The sequence below is a fragment of the Capricornis sumatraensis genome, chromosome 4, assembly GCF_032405125.1.
Source record: "Capricornis sumatraensis isolate serow.1 chromosome 4, serow.2, whole genome shotgun sequence".
Classification (NCBI taxonomy): Eukaryota; Metazoa; Chordata; class Mammalia; order Artiodactyla; family Bovidae; genus Capricornis; species Capricornis sumatraensis.
The window spans coordinates 146,336,712-146,349,808 of record NC_091072.1 but is presented as its reverse complement, the minus strand read 5'-3'; the positions used below and the strand labels follow the sequence as shown (position 1 = coordinate 146,349,808).

The 13,097-nt window shown below is 38.9% G+C and overlaps 1 protein-coding gene across 1 annotated transcript in view; it reads right to left on the bottom strand.

Annotated features, from left to right (window-relative positions):
* Positions 1 to 13,097, bottom strand: part of LOC138078778 (deleted in malignant brain tumors 1 protein-like) — a 373,461-nt gene that overhangs the window by 60,598 nt on the left and 299,766 nt on the right. Inside the window, 3 exon segments of the mRNA XM_068971523.1 lie at positions 7,548 to 7,862; positions 9,049 to 9,363; positions 9,440 to 9,532. Coding sequence (XP_068827624.1) covers positions 7,548 to 7,862; positions 9,049 to 9,363; positions 9,440 to 9,532 — 723 coding nt within the window.

The window sequence follows — 13,097 nt, the reverse complement described above, 5'->3', positions numbered from 1 at the left end:
TTGAACTGTGGGGTTGGAGAAGACTCGTGAGAGTCCCTTGGACTGCAAGGAGATCCAACCAGTCCATCCTAAAGGAAATCAGTCCTGAATATTCATTGGAAGGACTGATGCTTAAGCTGAAGCTCCAATACTTTGGCCACATGATACAAATAATTGACTCATTGGAAAAGTCCCTGTTGCTGGGCAAGATTGAAGGCAAGAAGAGAAGGGGACAACAGAGGATGAGATGGTTGGATGACATCACTGACTCAAAGGACATGAGTTTGAGCAAGCTCTGGGAGTTGGTGATGGACAGGGAAGTCTGGTGTGCTGCAGTACATGGGGTCGTGAAGAGTCAGACATGATTGAGTAACTGAACTGAACTGAAGACAGAAATGTCTGTATATACTCAAATAAATAAATTGAGAAAATTTTATATTGAAAGGACACAGAAATAATAAACAAAAGATTGAAAAATGGACTTCTCTGGTGGCTCAGACTGTAAAGAGTCTGTCTACAAAGTAGGAGACCCGGGTTTGATCCCTGGGTTGGGAAGATCCCCTGGAGAAGGAAATGGCAATCCACTCCAGCACTATTGTCCTGAAAAATCCAATGGACAGAGGAGCCTGGTAGGCTACAGTACATGGGGTCACAAAAAGTCGGACAGGACTAAGCAACTTCACTCACTCACTTCACTCATCCTGTGCAGAGAACCACTCGGAAAATAACAGCAGAACCTCTGTGTAGCAGTTCCTCGCTTTTAAGTCAGAGAATTCACCAGTTCTCAATTCATGGCGCTTTAATGTAGGAAAAACATCAATATAAGGTCTAATAGTTTAATACCCCTGTGACTTCAAATGGAAAAGACAGAGATGAAGAAAGGCAAGATAGAGAGAATGAGCCTGTGCTTTTGGAATTCCAGTTGAGCTGTTTCAAATCCTGGAAGATGATACTGTGTAATTGCTGCACTGAAAATGCCAGCAATCTGGAAAACTCAGCAGTGGCCACAGGACTGGAAAAGGTCAGTTTTCATTCCAATCCCAAAGAAAGGTAATGCCAAAGAATGCTCAAACTACTGCACAATTGCACTCATCTCACATGCTAGTAAAGTAACGCTCAAAATTCTCCAAGCCAGGCTTCAGCAATACGTGAACCACAAACTTTCAGATGTTCAAGCTAGTTTTAGAAAAGGCAGAGGAACCAGAGATCAAATTGCCAACATCAAAAAAGCAAGAGAGTTTCAGAAAAACATCTATTTCGGCTTTATTGACTATGCCAAAGCCTTTGACTGTGTAGATCACAATAAACTGTGGAAAATTCTGAAAGAGATGGGAATACCAGACCACCTGACCTGCCTCTTGAGAAATCTGTATGCAGGTCAGGAAGCAACAGTTAGAACTGGACATGGACCAACAGACTGGTTCCAAATAGGAAAAGGAGTACATCAAGGCTGTATATTGTCATCCTGCTTATTTAACTTCTATGCAGAGTACATCATAAGAAATGCTGGGCTGGAAGAAGCACAAGGTGGAATCAAGATTGCCAGGAGAAGTATCACTAACCTTAGATATGCAGATGACACCACCCTTATGGCAGAAAGCAACGAGGAACTAAAAAGCCTGTTGATGAAAGTGAAAGAGGAGAGTGAAAAGGTTGGCTTAAAGCTCAACATTCAGAAAACAAAGATCATGGCACCTGGTCCCATCACTTCATGGGAAATAGATGGGGAAACAGTGGAAATAGTGTTAGACTTTATTTTGTGGGGCTCCAAAATCACTGCAGATGGTGACTGCAGCCATTTAATTAAAAGACGCTTACTCCTTGGAAGGAAAGTTATGACCAACCTAGATAGTATATTCAAAAGCAGAGACATTACTTTGCCAACAAAGGTCCATCCAGTCAAGGCTATGGTTTTTCCAGTGGTCATGTATGGATGTGAGTTGGACTGTGAAGAAAGCCAAGCACCAAAGAATTGATGCTTTTGAACTGTGGTGTTGGAGAAGACTCTTGAGAGTCCCTTGGACTGCAAAGAGATCCAACCAGTCCATTCTAAAGGAAATCAGTCCTGGGTGTTCTTTGGAAGGAATGATGCTAAAGCTGAAACTCCAGTATTTTGGCCACCTCATGCAAAGAGTTGACTTATTGGAAAAGACTCTGATGCTGGGAGGGATTGGGGGCAGGAGGAGAAGGGGACGAGAGAGGATGAGATGGCTGGATGGCATCACCGACTCGATGCACATGAGTTTGGGTGAACTCCAGGAGCTGGTGATGGACAGGGAGGCCTGGAGTGCTGCAATTCATGGGGTCGCAAAGAGTCGGACATGACTGAGTGACTAAACTGAACTGAATACCATACTTAGCTGTATATTTCAAGCCACTTCCAGCATATTTCAAGGTGTACCCGAATAGTCTGTATGTATGTGTGAGAGAGAAACAGAAAGAGACAGAGAGGAGAAATATTGAAGGAAATAAGGTTCAATGGTCTGAATATATGTCAACCCACCAACAGGTATTTATTTTAATACACTGAAATCCTAAACCCCAGTGCGATAATATTAGGTGGTGAAGCCTTTTCAAATGATTCCAAAACAGAGGAAAGCGAACACTTCTAAACTCTTTTTTATGAAGCCAGCATTACTCTGATACCAAAACAGGCAGGGACACTACAATTAAAGAAAATTAGACTATTATCCCTCATGAATACAGACACAAACACCTATGTACTGGAAAACACTAGAAACACTAGAAAACACTATGCATTAAAAGAATCATACATTGTATACACTCATTGACATAAGTCACAGCAATATCCTCTTTGACCCATCTCCTAGAGTAATGGGAATAAAAACAAAAATACACAAATGGAACCTAATTAAACAAAAGCTTTTGCACACACATGAAACTATAAATAAGATTAAAAGACAATCCTCAGAATGGGAGAAAATAATTGCAAATGAAGCAACTAACAATGGATCAATTTCCAAAAGAAATAAGCAGCTTATACAGCTCAATAACAGAAAATAATAATAGCCCAATCAAAAAATGAGAAGAAAATCTAAACAGACATTTCTTCAAAGGAGACATACAAATGGCCAATAAACACATGAAAAGATGCTCAATATCACACAGTATCAGAGAATGCAAGTCAAAATTATGATGAGTATCTTTTCAAGCAATCAGAATGGCCATCGTAAAAAAGAAAAAAAAAAACAATAAATTCTTGAAAGGATATGGGAAAAAAGGGAACTCTACTTCTTTGTTGGTCGGAAGGTAAGTTGATTCAGCCACTAAGGAGAACAGTATGGAGATTACTTACCAATTAAGAATAAAACTATCATAGGACCCAGCAATCCCATTACTGGGCATACACCCTGAGAAAATTATAATTCAAAAAGATACATGCACCCTAATGTTCATTGCAGCACTCTTTACAATAGCCAGGACACGGAAGCAACCTAGATGTTCATCAACAGATGAATGGATAAAGACACGGTACATTTATACAGTGGAAGCCATAAAAAGGAATGAATTCGAGTCAATTGTAGTGTGGTGGATAAACCTAAAGCCTGTTACACAGAGTGATGTAAGTCATAAAAAGAAAAATATTGTATATTAATGAATATACATAGAAACTAGAAAAACAGTACTGATGAGCCTATTTACAGAGAAGAAATGGAGACACAGATGTAGAGAACACACTGGTGGACACAGTGGGGGAAGGAGAAGGTAGGACAAATTGAGAAAGTGGTATTGACATATATACACTATCATGTGTAAAACAGATAACTAGCGGGGATATGTGTATATATATATATATGATACATATATATATATGTACACACATATGTAACACAGGAATATAAATGGATAACACAGGGAGCCCCAGCCTAACATTCTGTGTTGACCTGGAGGGGTAAAATGAGAGGGGGAGGCTCAAAATGGAGGGGGTTTATGTATGTGCATGTATATATATAATTATGACTGATTCACATTGATGTGCAATAGAGATAACAACAGTGTAAAGCAATTATCCTCTAATAAAAATGGGAAAGAGAATCATACACTGTAATGAAGTGAGATTTGTTCCAAAGATGACTAAACATCTGCAAATTAATGAATGTGACACAACAAATTAACAAAATGAAGGATAAAAACTATATATCCTCTCAATAGATGCAGGAAAAAAATGAAAAAAATTCAACATCCATTTATGATTAAAAAATCTTTACAAATTAGGTATAGAGTAATCATACGAGAATATAATAAAAGCCATATGACACACCCACAGCTAACATCATATTCAACTATAGAAAGCTAAAAGATTTTCCTCTAAGATAAAAACAAGACAAGGATGCCTACTCTTGCTTCTTTTATTCAACATGGTTTTGGCTGTCCTAGCCAGAGCAATCAGGCAAGAGAAGGAAAATAAGGGTCTCCAAACCTAAAAGGAAGAGGCAAAATTGACACCATTTGCAGATAACATGATACTATATATGATGGTGGTGGTTTAGTCACAAAGTCATGTCCCATTCTTGTGACCCCATGGAAGATAGCCCACCAGGCTCCTCTGTCCATGGGATTTCCCAGGCAAGAATACTGGAGTGGGTTTCTATTTCTTTCTCCAAGGGATCTTTCTGACCCAGGGATAGAACCCATGTCTCCTGCATTGCAGGCAGATTCTCTACTGACCAAGCCACCAGAAAACCCTAAAGCCTTTACCAAAAATAAATAAATAAATAAATAAATAAATAAATAAATAAATAAATAAAACCTGTGAGAACTAATAAACTCAGTGAAGTAGCAGTATGCAAAAGCTACGTACAAAAATGAATTACATTTCTATACACTAACAACAAACTGCCAGAAAAAGAATTTTTTTAAAATTTGGTTATAATTTCATCAAAAAGAATAAAATATCTAGGAATAAATTTAACCATGGAGGTGAAAGCACTGTACACTGAAAACTATAAGATATTGAAGAAGTCACAAATAAATGGAAAGGATATGTTCATGGATTAGAAGAATTAATATTGTTAAAATGTTCAAACTAGCCAAAGCAATCTATAGATTCACATCAATCTTTATCAAAATTCCAAACGAATCTTCACAGATATGGAATAAACAATTCTAAAATTTGTAGGGAATCACAGAAAACCTTGAATAGCCAAAGAAAACTTGAGAAAGAAGAGAAAAGCAGAGGTGTCAAGTTTCCTGATTTCAAAGTATTTTACAAAGCTATAGGAATCAGAACAGTATGGCATTTGTATAATTGGCATAAAAATGAACACTGTGGTTAATGGGACAAAATAGAGAGCCCAAATAAACCCAAACAGATATGGTCAATTAATTTTTGATAAAGGAGTCAAGAATATACAATGCAGAGAGTACAGTCTCTTCAATAAATAGTGTTGGGAAAACTGGAGAGCTACATACAAAAGAATAAAACTAGACCATACACAAAAGTTAACTCAAAATGGATTAAAAACTTGATCATAAAACCTGAAGTCATAAAACTCCTAGAAGAAAAAAAAAATAGGAAGAAACTCCTTGGCATCAATCTTGGTGTCTATATTTTGGAGTTGACACCAAAACAAAGGCAACAAGGGAAAAAAATAACCAAGTGGGACTACATGAAACTAGAAATCTTCCACACAGCAAAAGAAACTATCAACAGAAAGAAAATGTAACTTGTGGAATTAGAGAACATATTTTAAAATTACACTTCTGATAAGGGGTTAATACATACATAAACAACTTGTACAACTCAATAGTCAAAAAAAAATCTGAATTTAAAATAGGCAGAGGATTCTAACAGATGTTTCTTGGAGAAGAAATACCACTAGTTGCATGAAAAGGTGCTCAACATTACTAATCATCAGGGAGATACAAATAAAAACCACAATGAAACATCAACTTTACATTTGCTAAAATAGCTACTATCAAAAAGATAAAAAATAAGATTTGGTGAGGGTGTGGAGAAAAGAGAATGTGCACTGTTGAGAATGTAAATGGGTGCAGCCACTATGGAAAACAGTATTGAAGTTCCTCAAAAATTAAAAATAAAACTGCCATATGGTTGAGGAATTTCACTCTGAGAATTTACCTGAAGAAAATGAAAACACCAACTTGAAAAAATATGTGTCATTGCAGCATTATTACAGTGGCCAAGCAACCTAAGCCTTCACTGCTGAGTGAATGAGTAAAGAAAATATGATTATATATACATACACATGTGTCTTTCCTGATGGCACAGTTGTAAAGAATTTGCCTGCCAGTGCAGGAGACACAGGTTCAATCCCTGGGTTAGGGAAGATCCCCTGGAGAAGGAAATGGCAACCCACTCCAGTATTTCTTGCCTTTGAAATCCCATGGACAGAGAAGCCTGGTGGGCTACAATCCATGGGGTCACTAAAAGAGTCAGACACAACTGAGCGACTAAACAACAACAACATACATACATATATATCCAGTCATAGAAGAGAAGAAAATCTTGCCATTTGCAATAACGTGAGTGGAACTTGAGGGCAACATGCTAAGTGAAATAAGTTAGACAGAGATAGACAAATATCATATGATCTCAAATACCATATGTGGATTCTTTAAAAATAACAATAATAAATTCAGAGATGCAGATAACAGTTTGGGGGTTGCCAAATGTATGTGGGTCTTGTGGGTGAAATGGGTCAAGGTAGTCAAATGATAAAACTTTCAGTTATTAACTAAATGTATCAAGGGGATATGATATATAGCATGGTGACCACAGTTAATGCTGTATTATAGCTTTGAAAATTGGTAAGAAAATATATCTTAAAGTTATCATCACAAGAAAAAATGTAGCTATACGTGGTGATGGATATACTAGGCCTATTGCAGTGATCATTTCCTAAACATACAAATATATAAGCATGTTGTACACTTAAAACCTAGAGGGGTGGGATAGGGTGGGAAGTGGGAGGGAGGTTCAAGAGGGAGCAGACATATGTATACCAATGGCTGATCCATGTTGATGTATGGTAGAAACCAACACAACATTGTAAAGCAATTATCCTTAAAAATAAATTTTTATTTATTTTTTTACTTTACATTAAAAATAATAAAAAATAAAATGGATAAAAAATAAAATAAAATATTATTGAGATAAATAAATAAATAATTTTTAAAAAAACTAATGTGAATTATATCTCAATTAAAATTTTTAAAAAAGCAAGGTTGGAACATGTGGATTAAAATAACTTTCCCACTGGCTCAGAGATAAAGAATCTGCCTGCAGTGCAGGAGTGACAGGAGATGCAGTTTTGATCCCTGAGTCAGAAAGATCCTCTGGAGAATGAAATGGCAACCCACTACAGTGTTCTTGCCTGAAGAATCCAGTGGACAGAGGAGCCTGGCAGATTCCAGTCCATGGGGTCACAAAGAGTTGGACACAATCAAGTGACTGCACACATGACACAAACTTCACTTTGTAGACTCGACTTATGCCTATCAATTATGTTTAAAAATTAAAAATCTCACTAACAACATAGTTCAGGGTTAGGACAGACACATAAAAAAAGACAACAGTAAATCACCTGCACATGAGATATAGGCTTCCTCCTTTGGAGAGCATGAGTTGTAATTCCAAGGGTCAGAAGGACACTCCCAGAGAGAGGTATCAGTTCTCCGGCACTGGATTAAATCTACCCACCGGGGTCTAGGACCTTCTCTAAGAGCAACAAGAGTGTTGAGGTTTCCACTGTCCCCACAGCCAAGCTGTCTGCAGATCACGGACACAGTGATGTCTTCCATGGGGCTGCGGCAGACACTACCCCAGGTCCCGTTGTAGAAAACTTCCAGCCACCCAGCACACTCCTGGTCCTCGCTCACCATCCTGAGGGCCAGGAACTCTGAGATTGAAAGGGAGGAAACAGGACACACAGTGAGCACTCCACCCAGTGCTCTGGGTTTTCCTCTCTCCCAGAAATTGTGCACATACATCTCTGACCCAGCTGAGGAGATTCTCACTAGGTGACAAGATTGACATCTGTCTCCTTTTTACCCAAATTTGTCCATTAATGTCTGTCTTTCTATTTCTACTACAACAATGCAGTAGATATGAACAGAGAGAGAAAGAGCAACCTGGGCACCTGCAGGGTAGGGAAGCTGAATCTTGCTTCCTGACAAAATCTCTAAAGAGTATGTGAAAGGGATGTGGGTAGTGGACAAGTAAGCAGAACAATGAACCCACAAATGTCACATTCCAATCCCTGGAACCTGTGAATATGTTTCTTTACTGGCAAAACTCACTTCAAAGACATGATTAGCATAAGGACTTTTGGACAGGGAGATTAAGCTGGAATATTCTGGATTAACACAATAATAACACTTATTGTGTTATTGTAGATTCAGAAGCATGTGGAAAACTACAAAGGAAGTTCAGTCTCATTACATCCTTAGACCCACTATCCTTAAAAGTAGAATACTTTTCCTGTCTCTGACTAGAAGGAGATATGACTACAGATAATGGTTAGAAACATGAGCATTGTTGGTCCAATGATGTATAAAGGGAGCAATGAGCCAATGAATGCAGGTGGTTTCTAGAAGTTTGAAAAGACAAGAAACAGGTTCTTCCCCAGAGCTTCAGAAGTGATGTGGCCCTGCTGATACCTTGGCTTTGGCCCAGTGATATCCCTGCTGGACATCTAAGGTGCTGAAGCTACAGAAATGTAAAGCAATAAATATATGCTGTTTTAAACCATCAATTATGTGATAAATTGTTACAGAAGCAAACGGAAACTAGTACCATTAGTTTAAGATCTTTGTATGGCATGTAACTGAAGAGTGAGCCCTGCTTTCACGTGAAAACTGTAACAAACGACTCTACCAGGAAACACTGCTGAGAAGAAAGGACCAGAACCTCAGCTGCTGCAGGAGGAAGTGAAAGCACCTCGTCTTCTCGTCTGCTGAAAAGTGAAGCTCCATGGGAGGAAGCTTCCTTCTCTTGTTGTTTCAGCATCTCTCCCTCAGGGCTCAGACTCCCGTTCTCCAGGCCCCCACCCCTGCCCGAGCCTGTGGACAGCATGCAGCACAGACCTGAGCAGATGACCCCCGCGTCCTCCTTGTGTCTGCAGTCGTGCTGTCCCCAGCCCCGGGAAGGGCACCGCCACACTTGGGATTCATTTCCTGTGCAGTTCAGGTCGTCCAGCCAGATGGGCCCTGATCCTGCCCCAAAGTGAGCAGACCCCATGGCACTGAGGGCTTCTCCACAGCCCAGCTGCCTGCACACCACGCGGGCATCCTCCAGGTCCCAGCTGTCATCACAGATGGTGCCCCAGGAGCCCTGGTCAAGGATCTCCACTCTCCCGGCGCAGGGACCGCCCCCGTCCACCAGGCGGAGCTGTCTGCTGTCTGAGGAGAGAGAAATGGGACAATGGGGCGTTGACCTGAGGAATGAGAAGGGTCTTCTGCCCTGTGGGACCCTCACCTGAACAGTAGGGGGCGCTCTCCTCTGAGGCCGCAGAGCCTGCTTGTTCTGACTGGGAATCATTGCACTGGGGCAGCACCTGGGTCTGGTTTCCTGCAGAAACAACAATGACCAGAAGGTTGGGAGGGTTAAGCTAGGTATAAAGTTACAGTAATTTTAGAATTTACCTTCTCTATGGAGAATTCTGCTTCTGACAGTGCCAAATTTTTAAGCCAAGTGTTGCCCTAAGAATGAGTTAAACAAGGTTTTTTATTCCTAAGAAGCAAAATAAAACCCTTTTCAAAGGATTTCTATATTTTTTCATCTACAATGTCTGTCATTAAAAGAAATACTTATATAAGTGAGTTCTCATGCAAAACCAAGAGGAAAAAGAGACATAGAGAGAATTCCTCAGAGTATTCAGCTGCTAGAGTTACCTGACAGAGGATTTAAATAGCCATGATTAAAGTGCTCATGGAGTTAATTGACAAAATGGTGTATTTTAGTAGAAAAGTGATAACAAAAAAACTCTAGAGCTGAAAAACTTGATAGCTGAAATTAAGAACTAAACAATGAGTGTATCCTACACCCAAGATATAGAAGTATCCTAATGTCCATCAACAGATGAATGGATAAAGATATGGTGGACTTTCTCAGTGGTTAAGAATCCACTTGCCAATACAGGGGACATAGGTTTGATCTCTGGTTTGGGAAGATTCCATATGCTGCAGAGCAACTAAGCCTGTACACCACAAATACTGAGCCTGCGTGCCTAGAGCCTATGTTCCACAACAAGAGAAGTCATGGCAATGAGAAGCCTGTGCACCTCAATGAAGATTACCGCCACTCACTGCGACTAGAGAAATTCCATGTACAGGGAGCAACAAAGACCCAGCACAGCCGAAAATAAATAAATAAGTAAATAATTTACAGAGGTCAGTGTACACAGACATACACAGTGAAATTCTACTCAGCCACAAAAAGAATGAAATAATGTTATTTGCAGTAGATGAATTAGAGAGTGTCATACTAAGTGAAGTCAGAGAAAGACAAATAACATATAATATTGTTTATATGTGGAGTCTAAAATATGACACAAATGAATTTATCTACACAACAGACCATAGACATAGGGAACAGTCTTGTGTTTCCAGGGGGAATGGGATGGGGAAGGAATGGAATGGGAGTTTGGAATTAGTAGGTGCAAACCATTCTACATAGAATCAATAAACAACAGGGTCATACTGTATAGCACAGGGAACAATATTAAATATTCTTTGATAAACCATAATGGAAAAAATATTTTAAAATGAACTTCTTGAGTTGCAGCAAGGGTGTGAAGGACCGTTTCGAAGTTCCAGAGGTTAGGTGTGATTAGCCCCGAGATGCCTCAGCGGAAATAAGGCAGGGTGTTCACTCTCAACTCTTCCATTTAACATTGTCTTAAAGTTCTGGCAAGTATAATAAAGCAAGAAAAACTAAAGAGCATCCAGACTGAAAAGGAAGAAATTAAATCATCATTATTTACACAGAATGTGATCATTTGCATAAAAACCCCAAAGAATTTCCAGAAAAATTACAAAAGGACACTAATAAGTGAGTTTGCAAGCTCTCAATACAAAATCAATATACAAAAATCAATTGTAATTCTACATACTAGCAATGAACTACTAGAAATATAAAAATAAAATTTAATGCTATTAAAATGACACACAGGAATAAATTTAACAAAACAAGTACAAGACATATACTGAAAGCAGTAAAACGTTACTGAAAGAAATTTTAAAAGATCTAAATAAATAGGGAGCTAAGAAGACACATCATGATGTCAGCTTTTCCCAGATTTCTCTACAGAATTTACACAGTTCAAAAAAAAAAAAAAATTCTAGTAGGTTTTTTTGTATAAATGTATAGACTGTTCCTGGGCTTCCCTGGAGGCTCAGTGGTAAAGAACCCACCTGCCAAAATAAGGTTCAATCACAGGGTCAAGAAGATTCCCTAGAGAAGGAAATGGCAACCCACTCCAGTATTCCTTGCCTGGCAAATCCTGAATACAGGAGCCTGGTGGGCTACAATTCATGGGGTCACAAAGAGCCAGGCACAACTTAGCAACTAAACAACAACAGGCTGATACTAAAATTTATATAACAAAATCAAAGGACCTAGAATAGCCAAAACAGTTTTTATAAAGAAGAACAGGTTTTGAAGAGTCACATTACCTCATTTGAAGACCCACAGTAAATAAATAAGAGCAAAGACATATAGGACAACGGGATAAAATAGAGAGTCAAATAAATACCAAGGCTTATATGATCAATTGATTTTTGACAAAGGTAACAGTATAATGCAATGGAGACAAGATAATCTATTCAGCAAATGGAGCTGAAATAACTGGTGCAGAAGTGAAGTCGCTCAGTCGTATCCAACTCTTTGCGTCCCCAAGGACTGTAGCCTACCAGGCTCCTCCGTTCTTGGAATTTTCCAGGCAAGAGTACTGGAGTGGGTTGCCATTTCCTTCTCCAGGGGATCCTCCCAACCCAGGGATCGAACCCAGATCTCCTGCATTGAAGGCAGACACTTTACCGTCTGAACCACTGGGGAAGCCCTGGTGGAAACAATTGGTAATCCAGACTTAAAAAATAGTCTCAAACTTTATTTCACCCCATATATAAAAATTAACAGAAGTATATCATATCTAAATTGTAAGAGCTATAACTAGAAAAACCCTATAAGAAAATATAGGAGAAAATTTTTGTAACTTTGTATTAGGCAAAGAATTCCTAGATGATACACAAAATCGAGAACCATAAGAGGATATAAATAGAATCAGACTTCATCAAAATTAAAATCTGCTACTCTTTAAACATCATTTTAAAAAACAGAAGGAATTAAGCACAAACTGGGAGCAAATATTTGTAAAACATATATGATAAAGGATTTGTATCTTTTAACACTGAAGGTGATATTAGCTGAGGTTTTACATAAATGTCCTTCATCAAGTTTCAGAAGTTTCCATCTAGTCCTAGTTTACTGAGTTTTTTTTTTTTTTAACTCATGGATGGATGTTGAATTTTAAGTAACTTTTCTGCATCTATTAAGAAGTTCACGTAAATGTTTCTTTAACCTTTTTAAGATGATGAATTATACTGATTGTTTTTTAATTAATTTATTTTAATTGGAGGTTAATTACTTCACAACACTGTGGTGGTTTTCGCCATATATTGACATGAATTATCCATGGGTGTACATGTTTCCCCCTATCCTGAAGCCCCCTCCCATGTCTCTCCTTACTCCATCCTTCTGGGTTGTCCCAGAGCACCAGCTTTGAGTGCTCGGCTTCATGCATCGAACTTGCACTGGTCATCTGTTTTACATATGGTAATATACATGTTTCAATGCTATTCTGTCATATCATCCCACTCTTGCCTCCTCCCACACAGTCCAAAAGTCTGTTCTTTACATCTATGACTCTTTTACTGAATTGCATATAGGGTCATCGTTACCATCTTTCTAAATTCCATCAGTTCAGTTGAGTTCAGTTGCTCAGTCGTGTCCGACTCTTTGCCATCCCATGAATCACAGCATGACAGGCCTCCCTGTCCATCACCATCTCCCGGAGTTCACTCAAACTCACGTCCATCGAGTCGGTGATACCATCCAGCCATCTCATCCTCTGTCT